Source organism: Apis cerana, linkage group LG13 (genome assembly GCF_029169275.1).
Source record: "Apis cerana isolate GH-2021 linkage group LG13, AcerK_1.0, whole genome shotgun sequence".
NCBI classification, from domain to species: domain Eukaryota; kingdom Metazoa; phylum Arthropoda; class Insecta; order Hymenoptera; family Apidae; genus Apis; species Apis cerana.
Window position 1 is genome coordinate 6553723 of NC_083864.1, and position 21043 is coordinate 6574765.

At 42.7% G+C, this 21043-nt stretch overlaps 1 protein-coding gene and 1 long non-coding RNA gene across 6 annotated transcripts in view; one reads left to right on the top strand and one right to left on the bottom strand.

Annotated features, from left to right (window-relative positions):
- Window positions 1–6412: 6412 nt before the first annotated feature.
- LOC114577308 (uncharacterized) lies at window positions 6413–7804 on the bottom strand. The gene is made up of 3 exons (XR_003697294.2): window positions 7319–7804; window positions 6967–7189; window positions 6413–6809 (listed from the first exon to the last, which is right to left on the bottom strand). It is a non-coding gene; the product is annotated as an uncharacterized LOC114577308 (long non-coding RNA).
- A 135-nt stretch (window positions 7805–7939) lies between these two features.
- Window positions 7940–21043, top strand: part of LOC107996218 (homeotic protein distal-less) — a 75327-nt gene continuing 62223 nt past the window's right edge. For 2 of the 5 annotated variants that reach the window (XM_017054168.3, XM_017054171.3), the window contains exons 1-2: window positions 7940–9797; window positions 16903–17144. In XM_017054168.3, coding sequence (XP_016909657.1) covers window positions 9302–9797; window positions 16903–17144 — 738 coding nt within the window. In that variant the 5' untranslated portion in view covers window positions 7940–9301. The remainder of the gene's footprint in view (window positions 9798–16902; window positions 17145–21043) is intronic. The other 3 variants (XM_017054172.3, XM_017054170.3, XM_017054173.3) reach the window with 3 other exon arrangements.

A 21043-nucleotide genomic window follows, 5' to 3' on the forward strand; every position in this document is an offset into this window, starting at 1 on the left:
GTAGGATGTTTGAAGTTACTTCCAAGTATAGGCGGGGGTGGGACATGGCTAAATATAGGAAACGATTTTGGACGGGGTAATACCGTGTGGAACACGGTCAAACACAATGTTTGCGGGCAACGCCCACCCATACTCGTCCAGGCTTTTACTGCTCTGGCAGTAAAGAACGAAAATTATGATCGGTGCTTGTCACTGCTCCGGGCGTCGAGCAGCTCTTCGAGATCTGCCATCGGCCGGCCTCTATCCCTTCCGAGTTTTGCTCGTACCCTCATGATCGCGATTGTGGAATAATGAAAACGAATTGAAGGGTGTGGAATTTTCGAACTTTACAAACGAAAATGCATCTCTTTGAAATTCAATAATTCTTTTAAATCCTTTTACTTTGTTTTTTCAATTAAATTTTAGGACCAATAATTTTTAACGTAAAGATTTTCTCTTTTCTCTTTTGAAATGAATTTTTAAATTTTCTCTTAGTATTTCATTGACCTATATTTTTAATTTTATCGATTTATCTGAGAATTATTTAAAGAAAAATTGTTCTGATTTAATACTGTCGTGTAATAGGCACGACGATGAAAATTGTTTTTCCACGGGATAGAAGGAGGCAGAATCGTTGGATCGTAGTCAGGAATGAAAATGAGAAGGAATGGAAAAGAGGTGATCGCGGAAACTGCGAAAGTAGAGGCGAGAGAAAGTTCTCGTTTTGCGAGATGCGAGTCGCAATTACACCGGGGCGATAAAAGTGTTACTTCGCGCTGTAATTTAGAAATATTTTTACGTCGTTTTGATTTGCCCGGGAAACGAGAACCGTGGATAGTATAAAACCGCCACTTCGCCGTGTAATTTTCGTCCGCGAGTTTCCACGCCGCTACTGTTTATATTCTACTTTCCACTAAGAGAATGGTTGCTCCTGTTTTCCTCTCTCGATGCATAGAATCGCAAAATTGGTCCATAAAAAAATGGAAGGTGTGTTAAGAAACCATGGAAAGGAACATCGTTCGCTAAACCATCGATTTCTTCCCCTTTCATCCCTCGTATCGGTCCATTAGAAACACGCGGAAATTCGTCGATGTATCTTTTTCACCATTTAGATGGATACATAAAAGCTTGAAAATTCTTCGTGTGAAAGTCTATTAGGTTTTTATAATTTTTCGCTTAAATTTTTCAGTCACACCATCATATATTTCTAAAGTGTGCTTAAGATTTAATTACACCAACCAATTTTTTTCATTTTATCCCTCGAAAATTTTTATTAAATTTGAATAGACATTCAGTAAATTTTATTTAAATTCTTCTGTAGATTGCAGATATTTGTACAAAATTAATTTTTTTATGAATATGATTAAAAATCTGGATTTTAATTCAGATTCTTTTATATTAAAATTTTTATCTATGCTATTCCATCAATCATCTATTTCACAACGATGAGTTATATCAGTCAAAAAAACAAAATTCAATTATTTACTCAATTATTGAAGTTTTCATTATCATAACCAAATTTTCTCCTTTTTTACGTTTCATTCGAATAAAAAAATTTTACGTCAAATTTCCATTAAATTCTTCACATTTTGCCCAAATACAGTTCAACATTCATTCGATTCACCGAACAGAGATTCCGATATTCCGAGATCAGACATTCGAAAGAGAAGCAACAAGGCGTGCTGATTAAGCCTGCTCAATTATCCGCCGATTCTTCCTGTCGCGGGATCTTTTTTAAAGTAGAAAGTTTCGCTCGAGCACAGGAGAAGAGAAGCTATCGGCTTTAGGAAAGTTGTACGGTGGCTCGTCACAGGCAGGCGTACAGTGTAACGGTGAGCAACGTCGACGCGGGTCCTCTCGTCGCCTAATTGAATGGCATTTTATTTAGCACAGTTCCCCGCACTCTGGATAGCCGCCATTTACCTCAATTACGTAATTCACCGTACACAACCGACCGCGGCAGCTACCCACCATAGGCATTGCATGGTGATGCCCATGCCGATGGGTCGGTGGTGTTGGTCGTGGCGGTGGTGATGGTGGTGGTGGTGGTGGTCAACTGATGACACGTGTTTGCGCTACCGCCGCCGTGCAATTAGCCCCCCAATGTAATTTCGCGCTGGTAAGAGCGTGCCACGCTCTTTTGGCCTAGTACCGTACCTGAGGGCGCATCGTGTACCCTTGTATTACCAAGAGGGAAGTGATTTTCTTCGCGAGACGTAGAAAAATTCGATTTTAAGCACCACACCGGCGGCACTTCGATGGTTATTTTTGCATCCGGTTATAACCATCGATGGGAGGAAACGGATCCTTTAAAACACGAATACTGGTTATCCTCGAGCCTTTGACCTACTGCTTAAAAATCCTCCGACGAGTCTCGGTACCTGATTTTTCGAATTCTCCTTTCTCATTATTTGGATGAATAGAATAACTTGAATGTTAATCCAGAAATAAAATCGTTCAATGCATGACAATTGTTGAATATATATTTTTAAAAGATACCTATTGAAATCAATCTAAAAAATATTAATTTCAATCACGTTATTATCGTTTAAAAATAAAAACTTGCAGAAAAATAGCAAAAAATAGATTTGAATTAACTCGGCTCTTGGATACGGAATCTGAATTGTCCTTTATGCGAAAATTAGCTCTTTCCATTGCGGTCGATTATTGTGTAATTAATCTCACGGTGCATCGGAAATAAATATTCGCGTGTAATTGAAGCATCGAGTAGGTGTGCGCTTAGTCGGAACGTGATGCAATGTTAATGAACGGTATATTATCCGGCAACTAGTATCATCGCAGACGATACCCGCTGCCGAGCCTGGTAATTGTGGCCAGCATTACTGATTAGATGTAATTACCATTTGGCCAAAGAAATGTCCCCTGTGTTAACGCGGCAGTCTCCACTTCGATGCTTCTTTACTCTTGATTCTCATCTTTCTTCTGTCGCGCCTAATTCTTCAATCATCTCGCCTTGGAAAATAATAATCGAATCTGATAAAAATAAGGAGGAGGAGGAATTGATAAAAATAAGGAAGAGGAGGAATTGATAAAAATAAGGAAGAGGAGGAATTGATAAAAATAAGGAGGAGGAGGAATTGATAAAAATAAGGAGGAAGAGGAATTGATAAAAATAAGGAGGTGGTGGAATTGATAAAAATAAGGAAGAGGAGGAATTGATAAAAATAAGGAGGAAGAGGAATTGATAAAAATAAGGAGGAGGAGGAATTGATAAAAATAAGGAGGAGGAGGAATTGATAAAAATAAGGAAGAGGAGGAATTGATAAAAATAAGGAAGAGGAGGAATTGATAAAAATAAAGAAGCGGGAAAATTAATAAAAATAAAGACGAAAAATTGATAAAAAAAAGTGGAGACGCAAAGCAAAAGGAAAGAATGAATTTGGCGAAAGATGTAGAAAGAAATATCGCGATATTGATGCAAGGAGGAAGGGAGAAATTTTATTAATTTTTATTTATTAACGTCTAGCCAGGGTGCAGTAGCGGCTTTTCGCCGAGACGCAATGATGTTTTTTTTTTGCCGTTCAAATTCGAACTCGGTCTTAATTAGGGCATGATTCTCTCTAATACATGTGCACATATCTTGCGCATTATTTACGAAACCTGAGTGATAAGGATGGTTATAGGAGAAATTGATAAAAATAAAGAACTGGAAGAATTGATAAAAAAGTGGAGGTACAAAGCAAAAGGAAAGAATGAATTTGGCGAAAGATGTAGAAAGAAATATCGCGATATTGATGCAAAGGGGAAGGCAGAAATAAAAAAATAAAAAAGTGCAGTAGCAAAGCAAAAGGAAAGAATGAATTTCGCAAAAGATATAGAAAGAAATATCGCGATTTTAATGCAAAGGAGGAGAGAAAAATTTTCATTAACGTCTAGCTAGAATACACTGGCGGTTTTTCGCCAAGATACAATGACCCGTTTTTTTTTTTTTGCTTTTGAAATACGAACTCGGTCTCGGTTCGGACACGATTATCTCTAATAGACGTGCATATATCTGCCGCGTTTTTCGCGAAACCTGAACGCTGAGGATAGTTATAGAAGGAATTGATAAAAATAAAGAGGGGGAGGAATTGATAAATTTGACTTAGAAGAGGAATTGATAAAAAAGAAAAGGAGGAGGAGGAATTGATAAAAATAAAGAAGAGAAGGAATTGATAAAAATAAGGAAGAGGGGGAATTGATAAAAATAAAGAGGTGGAGGAATTGATAAAAATAAGGAAGAGAAGGAATTGATAAAAATAAGGAAGAGGAGGAATTGATAAAAATAAGGAGGAGGAGGAATTGATAAAAATAAGGAGGAGGAGGAATTGATAAAAATAAGGAGGTGGAGGAATTGATAAAAATAAGGAGGAGGAGGAATTGATAAAAATAAGAAAGAGGAGGAATTGATAAAAATAAGGAAGAGGAGGAATTGATAAAAATAAGGAGGAGGAGGAATTGATAAAAATAAGGAGGAGGAGGAATTGATAAAAATAAGGAGGAAGAGGAATTGATAAAAATAAGGAAGAGGAGGAATTGATAAAAATAAGGAAGAGGAGGAATTGATAAAAATAAGGAGGAGGAGGAATTGATAAAAATAAGGAGGAAGAGGAATTGATAAAAATAAGGAGGAGGAGGAATTGATAAAAATAAGGAAGAGGAGGAATTGATAAAAATAAGGAGGAGGAGGAATTGATAAAAATAAGGAGGAGGAGGAATTGATAAAAATAAGGAGGAAGAGGAATTGATAAAAATAAGGAAGAGGAGGAATTGATAAAAATAAGGAAGAGGAGGAATTGATAAAAATAAGGAGGAGGAGGAATTGATAAAAATAAGGAGGAGGCGGAATTGATAAAAATAAGGAAGAGGAGGAATTGATAAAAATAAAGAGGAGGAGGAATTGATAAAAATAAGGAGGCGGAATTGATAAAAATAAGGAGGAAGAGGAATTGATAAAAATAAGGGAGAGGAGGCGGAATTGATAAAAATAAGGAAGAGGAGGAATTGATAATAATAAGGAGGAGGAGGAATTGATAAAAATAAGGAAGAGGAGGAATTGATAAAAATAAGGAAGAGGAGGAATTGATAAAAATAAGGAGGAGGAGGAATTGATAAAAATAAGGAGGAGGAGGAATTGATAAAAATAAGGAGGAGGAGGAATTGATAAAAATAAGGAAGAGGAGGAATTGATAAAAATAAGGAAGAGGAGGAATTGATAAAAATAAGGAGGAAGAGGAATTGATAAAAATAAGGAAGAGGAGGAATTGATAAAAATAAGGAAGAGGAGGAATTGATAAAAATAAGGAGGAGGAGGAATTGATAAAAATAAGGAAGAGGAGGAATTGATAAAAATAAGGAGGAGGAGGAATTGATGAAAATAAGGCGGAAAAGAAGTGAAGGAGCAAAGCAAAAGGAAAGAATGAATTTGGCGAAAGATGTAGAAAAATATCGTGATCCTGATGTAAGAGTGAAGGAGTGAGAAATTTTTATTAACTAGTCTAGCCAGGATGCAGTGCTGCTTTTTCGTCGAATCGCAATGACGCTTTTTTTTTTTTTGCTTTTGAAATTCGAACTCGGTCTCGGTTAGGGCACGACTTCCTGTAATATACGTGCATATATTTACCGCGTTATTCGCGAAACTTGAGTGCTGAGAATGTTATTGTTGTCCTGGCACGATGGTCCTCGGAGAAGTGAAATAGTGGTTGATGAAGCTGGCTAGGGGAAGGATGAAATTGGAATTCTTATCATCGATATCTGGGAATGCCAAGTAAACAGACTCGTATTTGAGATTTCCCATGCGGGGTTGACAAAATGAGAGGGGAGTGAGATAAAATAATATCAATTCATGCATGTGCTTAAATTTGTGCATAATTAAAATTATTCACCGATTACGCGGTCGGGTAAATTTACCGCAATAATCCATTCTAGTTAAATCTGTGACGAACAATGGATCCGTTGGTAACTATGGAGAATGGATGGAAAAAATTGCCGTCGGCGGAAGGGAGAAAGAAAGAGAGAGAGAGAGAGAGAGAGAGAGAGAGAGAGAGAGAGAGAGAAAGAGAAAAAAATAACGTCAATTCTGGGAAGACGATTAGGAACGATCAGATAAGGGGCGGTGAGCTGCGAGGAACGTGTCGTTTCCCACCCGCTCCAAGACTTTCGACTTAATTAGACGTTTGCTGTCGTCCTGATTTTGTCAGCTTTAATCTTGTCCCGTAACCAGAGCCAATGACGCGCATCCCATTCGCAATCAGGCAACATTACGGACGACTAAATATTTGACGATGTTGTACAATGTTGACTCGTCATTCGATAAAACGTGTTGCGACATTTGTGCGATAATATGAAATACGAGGTGGTGATTTATCGTGGAAACGTATAGCACAAATGGGAGAAAAAATATAAAGAATTTTTGTTTTGAATTTTATTTTGGAAAAATTTATCTCGATGATGAGTATTAATTATATAGATAGAGACATAAAAGAAACAAAGATTGCTCGTGGGCGAGCAACCACGCTTTGGATTATCCAGGATTTTATCCTTTTCAGCGCCTTCACTTGTCTACCGTGTTGTTGCATTCGCACCGATACGATCGGCAAAAAAAGGCCAGTCGCGTTACGAAATTTGCTCGCTGGCTGAAATTTTTTTCTTCCATCGTGCTACCGGCCTCTGCATAACCGGCGCGAAATTGTTCCGATAAAAAATTCTATTACCTATAATGCGACTGCCAACCAGATTAGCATCTTTCGAGGAAAATTTAGGTCACACGGATCGACGCGTTGTTCCTTTTCGCGGTGTGCAATTTTCTACGATCCACGATTGTAACCATCCTGTAGAATCGTTAAAAATATTTGACGAATGAGAAGAATAAAAGAAAAATGGATATCAAGGAAAGAGAAAAATCTATGAGAAATGATTTTACATCTTCGATGAATAATTAATTCGTGAAGATATGGTATGTACGACTTTAATGAAAAATTACCGTACCGACTACGTTCGATAAAAGATTCCCTTCGAAAAATGGATCCAAGTAATTAGCAAACGAGTTGCGTGTACGTGAGAACAGAAAAACGTGTCGTTCAAGCTGCTCCACCTCCAATACCGGTCCACTCCTTTCGCGGTGGGTTAATGGGCGGAGCCAAGGACGTCTGTTGCCAAACTGTCACGTTGACGTTCGATTGTCCTTTATTTCATTGTATCTTCTTAAATTCTTCATTTTTAATATAAAAACCAAATTCAGAAGAACACGAGGAATCAATTGAAAGGAAAAAAAAATTTCGAATTCAATATTTTTTTTTTCATTCTGATTAATTTAAAAAAATCGAACCGTAATATTTACCATAAAATAAAAATAAGCGTCACAAGAAAGATTACAAGAACCGCGAATGAAAGAACATTCCAATTTCGAGGAACGTAACAAAAACTAAAACCACCGGATCTTTGGAGAAAGGAAATTCACTCGCGTCCCAGATGTCAGCGTCACCCTCAACCCTCGATTCCCGTCGAATTCGCGGTCGATAGGGGAACCGGGGGAGTCTCTTTGGCGGTCGAAAGTCCGCGTTCCATGCATACAAGCGTAGCTGGTCGAAGCGTGGTCTCTGGCTTTCTTTGCCAAGCTATACCCCCGACGGAGTCTGTCGGGAGTAGTGGCAGCGTAGTACGCGCACGACGAACGAAAAGGGTCCCCGGGCAGGTAGAGAAAACACCTCGACGAGCGAAGGGGCCCCGAGGGTGTCAGGAATCGTGTGGGCGTGGCCGAGTTACGCCACCGCCCACACGGACACCATAATGGCCTCCGCGCGACCAATCGAGCAGCTAGACGTCACAGCCGCGGAGTGGGGGAATGGTGGAGCGGCCAATCGGTGGGCGCGCTAACGGCCGGTGTGGGCGTGGCCTTGAGTGGCGCCACCGCGGCGACTTTCGGAAACCGTGCACCGGGCTCCGGGGAGAGGCTCGGGCTTCATTATGTATCATTATACCGGTCCGCGCCGCGCGGTGTGCACTGCAGTTACTGGGCCAGGCGCGCGTGTGTGCTTTTCTCTCTTCTTCGTCGCCGTCGTCGCCTTCTTCTTCTTCTTCTTACTTCTGTACCCTGGCCGGCGCATCGTCGTTACCGTTTTCCACGTCGACACCACGTCGGCCGAGCCACGATGCTCATCGGCGTCGAATAATCACAGCATACGCGCGTGTGGAAAAAGCACTTGCTGGCTGCCGCTGAACGAGAGCGAGCGTGCGCGCGCGCGCACGCCTCTGTGTCATCGGCGACGTACAATTAAATCACGCAGTTCGCGCGAGTGTACTGTCACGATAGGACCGCACAGTATTCGGATCAACAGATTGCCGGTCCCCCGTCGGACGAGTTGGAGCGCAAATTGCGATATCGCCGATCTCGGGATTTTCCATTTCGGCCAAGTGTCCCCCCCAATTAAGCCGGGACCTCGACCCGGTGTGGTGCGATCGAGGCGTGATTAACAGTGACCGGTAATTGAAATCGCGATCGGAAGAATCGAGAGCGCGATACCCGCGCTCCGTCGCGCAGTGAAAAGAATCGCACATCAATGGCCGGTTTACGCGGTCGTGGAGAACGTTACCGCGAATCGATGACGAGCTGACGCGTGACGAGCTCGCGCAGTGACGCACGAAACTTCCTGTGCATGACTTTGGTGTACATCCTTTGTCACCGTACAAACAACAACAGTTGGATTCAGTTCCGTAAACTGCTACGCGGGTGAAGTGCTTTTTAGTGATTTAACTGTAATCGATCTAACTCAAACTCTACCAAAAAATTTCTCAAATAAGTGTGTATACGTGTGAACACGTGAGAGAAACAATATATATATATATATATATATACATGTAATCAAATCCTGTGACAATTACAGTGACAGTTACAGCGACTGATCTAATCAGTTCTTCGAGTCAACGAACAAGCATCTGTCTCTCTTATCGCCACCAGTGGAATCAGCCAAACCATCCACGTGAAAAAGAAAGAAATAAGTCGCCAAAAAAATCGGAGATGTCGCCTCTTCTCCTCATCTACGATCCAACAACGTATCCGTGATCCGGGCAACAATAGTGAAGAGTCGCGAATCGTGAAACAGAGGCCCCCAAGATTCGGGCCCCGTACGGTGTTCGCGCGACGGCGGCGGCGACGACGTCGTCGGCGAGTTTGTCCGCGAGAACCGTAGGCTGTGGCGGCGGCATCGACGTCGCGACTAAGGTGGAGCGTCCGGGCAGCACGACGACGCTCAACTTCACGGACCTGGGGAGCCCATTCGGGGCGGGCGACCCCTGTCCGTCTAGTACCCCGACCCCGAACAGCATGTCGGGTGGCGGTGGACCGTCAGGCGGAGGCGGTGGCGGCGGTGGCGGTGGTGCGGGTGCAGGAGGTGGTGGTTCCGACATGGAACAGCATCTTCATCACACGGGGCTGGGCTCGGTGACACCTGGACCACCTGGGAACGGCGGCGACAGCACGACCTCGAGCACGCCCGTCTCGCAGAGTGGCAAATCAGCGTTCATCGAGCTGCAACACAATAATCTGTACAATCCTGCCAGCCTGCGTGGCGGTTACCCAGGTGGGCACAACGTGCCCGGCGCCCATCAGTTCTCCCATCAAGTCGGGGCGCTAAGTCACCAAACGTCGGGACCAGGCAGCGGGAACCAGCAACACGCGGATGCAGGATTCCCCAGTCCTAGGTCCGCGCTGGCCGGATATCCGTTCGCGCCCATGCACCAGCACAACGCTTACGGATATCACCTGGGATCGTACGCGCCTCAATGCCCCTCGCCGCCCAAGGACGGTGAGTACCCTAACTGTATGTATTCGCAGCCATTTTTATATTTCTATTATTAGAATAGTTAACCTAGTTGTTGGCCTCCTTCGTCCCTCGAAATCGGTAGTCGATCGGATCGCGAGGATGTTGAATTTCGACGTCTTGTTTGTTTAAGCGTGATATTTTAGTGATTTCTTGGGACGAGGGGGTGTTGGAAGGTTCACGGTGATGATTGCTGTGTCGATTTGTAATCAATCAACTGGATGAGATTCGAATTTACCGTGAACTTTTCAAAGTTTTCGATCGGACGATTTGAAATCAATTTTAAATTGCGCGGACTTCAACTGTCGAAGAGATTATAAAGAAGCATCGTGCCAGCCTCGTGGTTATGCGATTATAATATTTCCTAATTCCTCGAATAATGTCGCTTGTCTAATCCCGCCGATAGATTTCTACTTTAGAAAGATGCATTTAATCTTGCGTGTTTTCTTAAGTGAAAATTCATATTCGCCATTCCATAACTCCAGTCATAACTCATCGATAATTACATAGAGACGATACTCCTTTGCTTCTAACATCACTTAGTAGTTTCATTATCTAATCTTCTCCGTACGATAGATCGGATCAATGGAAATACGTCACGTGTGTCGATCCATGGATGCAAAATGAACCTCTTGCCTCGAATGTTGGTTTCTCGTGTGGAAGGATGATTCAAAAAAGAAACGAAAACGGAAGAGAGAATCTAGAGTGGCAGGTAGTGGTCGGTCGACGGCCTGGACAGGCACAATAACGTTCGAGAAGCGGAATAAGATATACGACTAGGAAAGAGAATCCTCTTGGGACCCGAAAAAGTCCCGCAAAGCGGCTAACGAACGAAACAAAAAGCCCCCCTCGGCAGAATGAGAATAGTCGCGGCCTCCCAGTGTCCTCGAAAAACGCTGTTAGATATTCAAACAGCCAAATACGCAACTGTTCCACTGTTTCTTTCCACATCTTCCTCACCTTCTTCCTCTTTTTCTTCTTTTTTTCTGCTTTGTCAATTTTTTTCAACTTCAAATATATATAGTTGAAATATATTTATACTAACTTATCGAATTGGAATACTAAGACATTTCTTCTTAATTCGATTTTCGTGCTAGTAATCGATTATGAATGTTTATGGAAAATTTTGTTTTTAAAGAAAATTTTTATTGGATATTTCCAAAATTTTTCGAAACATGTTCGAGATGTTAAAATGGATGAAATTGATACGAAGATTATAGTAATTGGTAAATGAAATATTACAAAAGTGAAAGAGCGCGTGATAAGCAAAAATTTGAAGAAAATTATTTTCTATAACGTGCACAAAGTATCGCAAATATTTATTATATTTCTAAATATATTAATTCGCGTAAACAATCTTTATTAAAGCAATTTTAATATTCATTTCTATTTCCTTCTTCGCGCGATAATAAATTGCCAATTAAATTTCACCAATGTAAATACAATTATTCGTTCACACATTCTTATCTTTGAATTTCCCGGTGTTTCATCGTGAAAGAAAAGTCGGTATCGATCTTTCACTAACTAACCTTGTCGCCACGACGAATGGAAAAAGAAGAAAACGACCAGTCGTCGTTAGTATTATCCGTTCGAATACATTCCACCATCGGTGTAGTATCGTCTCTCCAATGAAGCTGTCATCCACGAATCGACGGCCACGAACAACAATACCCCTGGCGTCGATGTAAACGTGCAATATTCAGTTCTTTAAACGCGACGGTATTCGCGACACGGAAGACAAATCCTAAATTAATTGAAGAGGAATTTACACGAGTTTCACTTCTTCTTCTTTTTTCTTTTTTTCTTTTTTTTTTCTCATTCCGTGGAAACTCTCGCTATAGATGCACGTTTCTACCCGTCCCTACGAGGGGAGACAATCGACAACCCTCTGAGAACCCTTTCCACCCCCGTAAATTAATAATGACCGATGTTCTTCTTCCACCTGTCTTTTACCCCCGTGAACGCGCACGTTCCAACGTTTCTGCATTATGGAAACCACGAGAGGCTTTCACCCATTGGTACCACCCCTTCGGATAGTTCGTAAGCACAGACATATCGGTTATAGATAATCTTAAATCGGTGAGTTTATCGAAATTACTATGAGAATAAAAAAAAAAAAAAGAAAAAGAACCGATGAATCTCCGATGAGGAAGCGCATCGAAAGGGGTTCGCCCCTCGAGATACAGTGGCGAATTACGCGATATCGTTCGCTTTTTCTCTAATGGAAGAATCCTGTAAACGATCGCGAGGGTTGAATTCTCGGCAATTTTCCTGATCCTGATATTTTTACATCGATCGCGATTAAATTGGAAATGCTTGACCATCGAATAGGCCGAAAGAAAGAAACGCGTGTCATTTTCCAAGGGTTAGAATCGTAGTAACGTAATGGGCTACCGTTCTACCATGTGGGTTCTTCAGTGGCCACGACCGTTCCGTGGAATCGTTCAGATTATAGGTCATTTTCTCTCATTAGGATGACAATTTTTTCGTGCTCGGTTTTCATAAACCATTAGAACGAGCTCCGATGGGATAGAATTATGACGAGTACGTAAAAAACCGGATCGGCCGGCTAGAAAATTTCGCTCGAGGGAGTTGGATCTCCGGCCGACGAATTGCCACGACCGCGTCGTGTCGTAATGTGCCGTCGATTTTCATTAAAGTGTTGTGACAGTGTTCCACGATAACACTGGAAATTGATTTATCGAACGATCTCGCCACGTGTCGCTCCGTTCATTTATCGATCGTTCGCCGATCCTCGTAGATCATTCAATCGCAATTACTTTTTCCATTTTTTTCTCTTGTTTTTTTTTCCTTGTTCCACTTCTTCACAACACGCGTCTTCCGCGTTGTAACGCGAGATTCGTCGTAATTGTACCGCGATAATTGGTTAATTCGAACGTATCGTGTGCCGATCGTTAGGGATTAATCGTTTACGAGGAGGCTCGTTTACGCGTGTGACAAATTGCGACGAAAGAATTTACTCGTCGTTCCTCTCGTAATCCTCGTTTGTCCCGCTGATGAAGGCGATTGAATTAATTAAATAATAAATATCGTTTTAGAATCGCGATCGAGTTAATTACCAAGGTGCACGCCATTGTTTGCACATCCTTCTCGAGCTTCTCTAACCACCTGTGCTTCTGTGCCTCTAACTTTTTTGCTAGCTTTTTTGTCAAAATACGCGACATTTTACTATTCCATAATAATAATATTTCAAAAAAGAGAAGAATTCGTAGAACGTTTAGTTGAGAATTTTTTTCTTTTAATTGAAAATAATTACTTTGAAATTCCCACAATTCTTTATTTCTTCTCCAAATATATTTTCATATTCCCATCTAAGTATTTTCAGTAATTTCAATAAATTGGTATTTATATATATATGTACAAAAAAAATCACACCTCGTTGATAACGAGATTAATTACGAAACAAGATCTAATGAAAGAAAAAAAAATACACGGTCTAACCAGCACATTTCGAAATCATCGCGCGTGAAAAATTTCTTCCATCAATTTTTTTCAATATCTCTAAATGAAGTCATCGGGGACTTGACCGACGACGACACATCAGAGCCAAGAGAATACGAAAGGAGAGGCGAGATCGTGTACACAATTGTCCAAGATCCTCCGCACGATTTCACACTCGACGATGCGCAAACATTGTCTCCCTCGGATAGAATATATCGGCGAGCAATCTCATCGTCGCGACAAATGAACCAGCCATTAACATCGTTCCTCTTCGTGCTTGCCCTGCTCTCACTTCGGCCTCCCTTGTCATCGCTCCCTCCCCCTTCTCCTCTTCCTCCTCCCTCCCCCATCCACGTCCAGTCAAAGTTGCAACGAAGAAGCGAATGCACCCGTGGAACCAGAATCCAATTAGCGTGGCTACCTTTACCGAACTCTACATTAGTCACTGGACCTGGCAGCGACCAACCACCAGGCCAAATTAATCCGGAACGGTTCAAAGACAATGCGCGCCCCTCGAACTCGCCCCCCGAACCCGGGCCCAGGGTGATGGATTAGGTATTAAACGGTTGTTTTCACAAGGATTAGCGTTCCACCGACCTGTGGAGCACGCCTGTGGATACCTACAGACTCGGTCTGCACTCGAGTCAGAGGTGGATGACGGCGTCGAAGATGACGATGGGCCTCGATCCTCGTCTCGATGTTCATCTCGTCCAGAGGATTTTGCGCGGAAGTCGTGTTTTCTCTGGCGTAGATACATCCGTAGATATCGTGCGGCTGCCACTCAACCGGATCCTGGTTCGTTCCTCCCCCCTCCTCCAGCTGACAATGAGAAAAGTAGGGTTCGAATGGTCGTCACGCAAAGTGCACCGGTCGCGGCTAGCTGCAGCGCGATCCACAATAAACTATTCGTCTAACTCTGGTGTTTAGTCCAACGTGCAACTCGAACAGCTTCCAGAAGGCGTTATTTTTTGATCCGAAACTTATTCGATTTTCGTGGAAACCATTAACTTGTACGGGAATTTTGTACTGACGTTAAACATATTTATGTATACTCACTCATATATATGCCAATGAGAATGCTTTTGTTTTTTTTATGAACGATTCAAACTGCTGTTCACACAATTATTCGAGGGTTCAGAAGTGATGCAGATGCAAATGCACCAACAATATATTGCAATAATCTCCTCTATTTTTATTTCCTTTTTTTTCTCTGCTTTTTACCACTGTTGAATTTCCTAATTTTCTTCAACAAGCAAAAGTAAGTTTCACGAATTTATTTTTATTTTCTATTCTATTCTATTCTATACATCGGTAAAATTCCAAAATAATTGACCAACGACTACATTATTTAGAAGAAAATTACTAAAAAACTTGATCTGTATTCTCATATCTAAGAAATTCCACTTCTAAATAGTTCATCTGCTTTTCTTCTCGGTGATACGCATTTATGTTTTATGTTCCACGATCGGGAATATATATATATATATAGGTCGGCAAATTGCCTTCGAGGACGATTATTCCCGTTGAATAATCGATCGATCGCGTACACGCGAAAATCGGGAAGGGAACGAGGTTGCGAAGGAAGTTGGGAACGCACGACCGTTCGCAAATGAGCGAATTACGGCAAAGTAGCAGTTTCACCGCGACGCGAGCGGTTTTCAGCGGCCGTTTTGCATACGGCCGAGCGTTAATGATCTCGCAACGCGGCCGCTCTACACCCGAGAAAAATGTGTTGTAAAACCGTAAACTCCTTTCGTCCACCGATTTTTCTTACTTGGCCGCACTTGCGTTGCATCAGAGGCTGTGATTAACAGGCGGTTGATCGGCTAATCAATGGGCAACGAGCGGCGATAAATTCGTTGTGTTCGTGATAAGAAATGCGATTCGATACTGCGTGACATTCTCGTACAGTTGCAGCGTCGATGTGTTCCATTTGTGGGAATTTATGAAATATCAGTGTGGGCGAATATCCTTTTAATCGAATGAATGATATTTTAAAAAATTTTCTTAATGATGCTTTACAACTTCGAAATTATTTCGATAAGAAGAAGATTTTTCGAGTGATCGTGACAAATTCATAAAAACACATAGATTATAATCAATATTATATTAGTCACTTAGTATGTTAAAAAGCATATATTTAATCTGAACACAAAAAAACAATTAGAATATGAAATTGGCTGACAGTATATAAATTTTCAAACCGGAAATGTTATAATTACCGCATTATTCCTTTACTATTCTCAAAACACGAGTATATAAATATTGCTTTTCTGCCCAATTAAACCAGTAACAGAGGTATAGTACTTTTCAATAATTCTCGTAAGTAAACATTAGTCATTATATGAAAATATATATAGGCAAACAGATAACAAAGCAGCCATTATTCGTTTCAAAGTGATGCGATATATATTCGGTGACATCACGACTCCCCTCACCCGCCAGCCATAAAACCGATAAAAACACCGAATAAACATTATCGCGTTCACCTGACGGGATATAGTGTAGGTTAATGTATTCGACGATATCGGTCACGACAGCGCAAAAACAGTGTCTCGTTGAACGAAGGACACCGCCTTCTCGAAGAATCTTTCGCCTATGGAAACCTCGTGTGTATCAACACGCGATTGCTCATTCGTCACAATGGCGGCGAACAGTGCGGTGTATCCGCGAGGATAAGCAGCCGTGCAAACGGAATCGCTCGTTAATAAAATGTATCTGCCATTTTACGCGTAATCAGAATTACGGCCGTGTCGTTTCGCGATCGATCTTGTAACTCGTTGATCCACGGGTTACCCCTTACACGCCCTCGCTTCCCTTTTTGCAATAAATCATAAGAATTTTACGTCGTCGTGTGTGCTAGCGCGTGTGTGATGTGTATGTGCGGGTATGTGTACAGTGTACGCGGCATCGTATACATGCAAAATTCGGTATCGCTAATTCCAAGTTGCTATTATAATTTCAGATTTCGTCGTTTTCTTCTCTTCCCTATTCCATTTCTACCTTTTCCGAAACGCAGAAAGCACGGGAAGTTAAATTAGAGGCCATGCCTTTGATACGTACTTGGCGAATTTTTATCACTGTTGACATTTGCTTGAAATCACCATCGGTGGAAAATGACAAGGCTCGCCTGTTTGGATTTCTAAATGACTGTGTTACGTTCAAGGATTCACACCGTGCGCCGTATTACGCTACATTGTAATTAGGGTATAAACATAATGGCGCGATCGTACGTACGATAGCGTTGGCCGGGCTGGCACGATGCGTTTATTTAGTCGGTGCGTAATTATTCGATGATTAATTTATAACAATTTTTTTTTAATTAATTACACTATGGTTAGCACTCCGATATTGTTCGCCGCGATAACGATCACACGTGGCAAATTACACGAGATTAATCATGATTTATCGCGGCTACCTACGCCCGAACCTTTGTCGCGATCTTCGACAAGCCTTCCATCCTCTTTCCTCTCCATCCAGAGTCAACACCTCCACCGTATCTTTTATCTTCTTCCCCTCGCCTTTCTTTCCCAAATCTTTCGTCCCAATCTTCGAAACGTCGAATCGATCGTTCCAACTTTCTGTTCAATTTCTCTTTAGTTCGTACACAATCGGTGATGAGGATTCTGAAAGTTGATATTAGGGTGGTGCATGTTCGCAGACCTCTCGCCATTGGGTGACAAGGGTGGCAGTCTGGTGGACGAGCTCGGCGGTGGTGGCGGCGGTTCCTTGAGGAACGGTAAAGGAAAGAAGATGAGGAAACCACGGACGATTTACAGCAGCCTTCAGTTGCAACAGCTCAACAGGCGGTTCCAGAGAACGCAATACCTCGCGTTACCGGAAAGAGCGGAGCTTGCGGCGAGTCTTGGATTAACGCAAACGCAGGTCAGTTTCTTCTTCGAGTACGTCCCTTCTCTTTCATTTTTTTCCTCTCCCCCCTCCCTTTTTTTCTTTCTCCACGATCAGTCCTCCTTCCCTCTCACGGAAGTACCGATCTAACGTGTTCTCACGTGCACGATCGTCGACGAAGATGATGCACGCCCGCACTCGTCACGCGAAACAACACGCGGATATGTTGTTCCGTGACTCTTTACGCCTGGAATCCACTGTGTTTTCACGTTATCTCGGCAATTAAGTCCAGGTTTCCATGAAAATTTCATTCGGTTCAGCTCCGGGTACGCCGGGAAAATCCCTCTACGGAAACGAGTAATATCTTCCGATGTTACGTTCAGAAGAAGATATAATTGAGTTCGGGTGAGATATATACGACTATTTCAATGATGATGCTTAGCTTTAATTTAACCCATGTATTATTCCTACCTGTATTATCACATAGTGGAGGAGCAGCAGTCGTCGTATTTTATTTTTACACCCCGATGCCGCATTTCCAATTGCCGCAATGAATTTTATTGCACCGAGGTACCGTTAGCGTAGTATTCATAAAACACTTTAAACTTACTAATTTAAACTTGAGGAATCACCTAAGAATACTGAAAATCTCCCAAATTAGAAACTAAATCTTTTAATCCTCCAAGCCCGCAATATTCCTTTCAAAATATTTCTTCAAAAACGAAACAACCGAACCCTTTTTTTATTTACTCAATCCGCGTAAGGGTTTCAAGATTCCAATCTTCCAAGATTTTGTATCCAAAATTGAAATCGATTCGATGAGACATCAATCCCACGATCCTTTCGTGTTAGAAAAATCGCGTATGCCATTTTTCGTGGTAAATTTCTACCCGATATCCGCGAGAGATAGTCACGTTTCCACCCCTTGAAATCACGAGGAGATCCTGTTGCACAGTCCAGCGTAACAGGACCCAGGATGGACGGCATCTGTCAACATTATCGGCACAAATGACTTTACTAAATCACCGATCCGCCACGCCCTGGACATCGGGGATAGGGTTGCCGGAGCGGTAGCGTGTCGAGAGGGGGAGAAACGGAGCGCCGCGAAACGCTAACGAGGCCATCGTAAATTATCATTGTGTCCGAACGATCGCGAAGTTTTTCCACCTTTCCACGGTGGACATCGCGGCAGGCTTTCCCCTAATTATCAGGCTCGGTTTCCAATTAACGATTTATTAAGGGAGGGAGCCGTGGTCAAAAGGATAATTGGAGCCGGTCTCCTCGAGGCCATGAATTTCTCGCGGATAGTCCCACAGTTTCCAATTAACGATTTATTAGATCGCGCCTCCGAGCTAATTGTAACGAGGCTGAACTACCTCGCAAAATCTACCTTCGCCTCTTGTATATAGCGCCGTTCACTTATGATCGAACTTGCAATTCGTGATTTTATGGGATTTCTCGAGTTTCTGTCAATTTTCTCAACCGAGTATTCGATCGACCGTTGTTTCAGATTAAATTTTAATCTCCCAATCCTAAGAAAAGAAGGGAAGAGAAATCGCGATTAATATTTTCATTCATATTTATTTAGAGTGGCGATTATGCAAAGATTTCTACATCTCGTAAATATTAACGGATGTAATCTTTTACCGACGATGGAAATTGATCCTCAAATTGATTTACTCGTGCTCCGATCCTCCCTTCGCTCAATAGACGTCAAAAGACCATAGGTTTTCACATAGGTAGACACGTTGTGATACGTAACTGCGTAATCACGGGATAACTGGCTGTCGTAGGTTGGTGATGTCGTCGCAGGGGGTCCCGGACCGGATAATTTCATTAGTCTGAGCTCCGCGGGAGTTGTTCCCCTTCCCACTTGGGCGCAGAGAATCGAGCCCGACGCAGGCTGATGAGTAATCGCGGCACCGTGTCACGTTTGTTTGCAAAATAACACGGAACAAGAACCGTTTCCACCGTTGATTTTCAATAGAGGTATCTCTGGAATTGGAATTTTATTTCTAGATCCAATTTGTTACTTTCAACAGAGCCTCGTAGAAAGTTATCGTCGTTACCCGTATACGCTCGTTTATTCTGTTGCAAAATCTAACGCGTAAAGGGAAAAACGATATCGAGCTTCTCTCGTGAGAATTTTACCAAGAAATTTTACGAAGAATATCCGATCGAGTAAAATCGGTAATAAAGTTTTTACGAACGATCGAATCTCTTTAAAGATTCCCTCGAGATGGAATTATTAACTTTTGTCTACGGAATTCAAAAAATTCAAATTCATTCGTTTGTTTCTCCCAATTCGAAAAGGGAAAAAAATTCACGAAAATTTCTCCATATTCGTGGAGCACGAGATACATTCTCAATTTCTTTTCTTCCTTTCACTTTAAAACCACTTTCCCCCGGGCTTCGCTTTTCTCTCCCCATATAAGGGTAGTTTGCATCGCAGACCGTCCAAGCATTGACGAATCAACATACGTTTACGCATACGTGGAAGAGCCGTGTGCCGGCATCACGGTAGCCGATCCCCGGGAATCTCGTTGCCGGTGCATCTCTTCAGGGTGCACCGTGTATAATCTGTAATCGGCCAATCAAGGCGTTCGAGCAAGCGCCTCTGTCTGTACCGTTGGCCCTGCGCTACCGTCGCATCGGGTTTCTTGTCATCGCCAGCCGCAACATGGCGCCTACACAGCCTTCGGATACTCTTCCATCTTCCCTTCGTTCCTGGTCTCCTCCCCCTCGAAACCGCTTCGTCTCTCCGTTCCTCTTTCCCGTTTGTGTCGCGTCTTTCTTATCCCTCTTAGCCTTTCCTTCCTCTCCCCTCCTTCCTTCCTTCCCTCGTTTCCCCTTCGCTTTACTCGCACCGTTCGACTTTGCCACGACGGAAAACGAAGAACACGAAGGATTGCGAGAAGAAGAGGAAGGAGAAGAAGAAGAGGAGGAAGAAGAAGAAGAAGAAGAAGAAGAGAACGAAGGAAAGAAGGGAAGAAGCGAAGCGAGGCGAGGTTCGAAGAGAGAAGGCCACGCATCTCTTTTTCTTCGGGGCTTCAATTTGAGGACGTGGTAGCGCGCGTTCGTGCCGCCGTGCTGCCATAGGGTATGAAGAGGGAGCGAGAGGGTAACAAGGACGGATAGTACTCGTACACGCCAAGTACATATCGCCACGAGGAGGAGCTTGTACGTGCAAAGGGGATAGACACGTAGACGCGGCTACATAGGTACCAACACGGCCGTCTGCGTTCCTGCCACGTACCTTGGGCGTGGTGGTGTTCGTCTTTTTCTTCGTCTTCGACCGAGCAACGTGCTCGATCTCTCCTCATTGGCCCTGGGAATGCCAACGCGTCGAAACGAGATTCGAAAGTCGCGCAGGGGAAGAACGGGACGCGGAATGAATTCGAAATCTCGATGTTCGATGGAACGAGAGTTCATTCTACCCCCCCTGAAATCCGCCAAATAATTCTCGGCCAAACGTGCACGCACGATTCGTGCACACCTGCGCGCACAGATATTCGTAACGTTTCCCTGCTATCGAGAGATATTCTCGCCCCCGTCGATCATTCTTTACGCTTCCTGTTATTTATTATTGAAACGGACACATAGGGGTGGGAGACACGTAGGCGGTATCGATGTCGCGACGGTGAACGATCGAATCGGGCTACCAACCCTCTGCCATCGATCAGCCGCGGAAATAAGATAATGCTGTCACTGTAAACGCCGATATACAAAACCTTGGATCGATCGGTTAATGTAACGCTTTTCTGCCTGCGTGCAGAACTTGGAGAATTCGAGCGAGATTCTTCCATTCTCTCGTAGCAACTTTCTAGAAACGCTATGCAATGTTGCATTTGTTTTTTTTGTGCAACAATGTGAAAAGAAGAATGTGGCGAATGTACGAACGAATCGGAATTGAACAATGCATCGTGCGATCAATG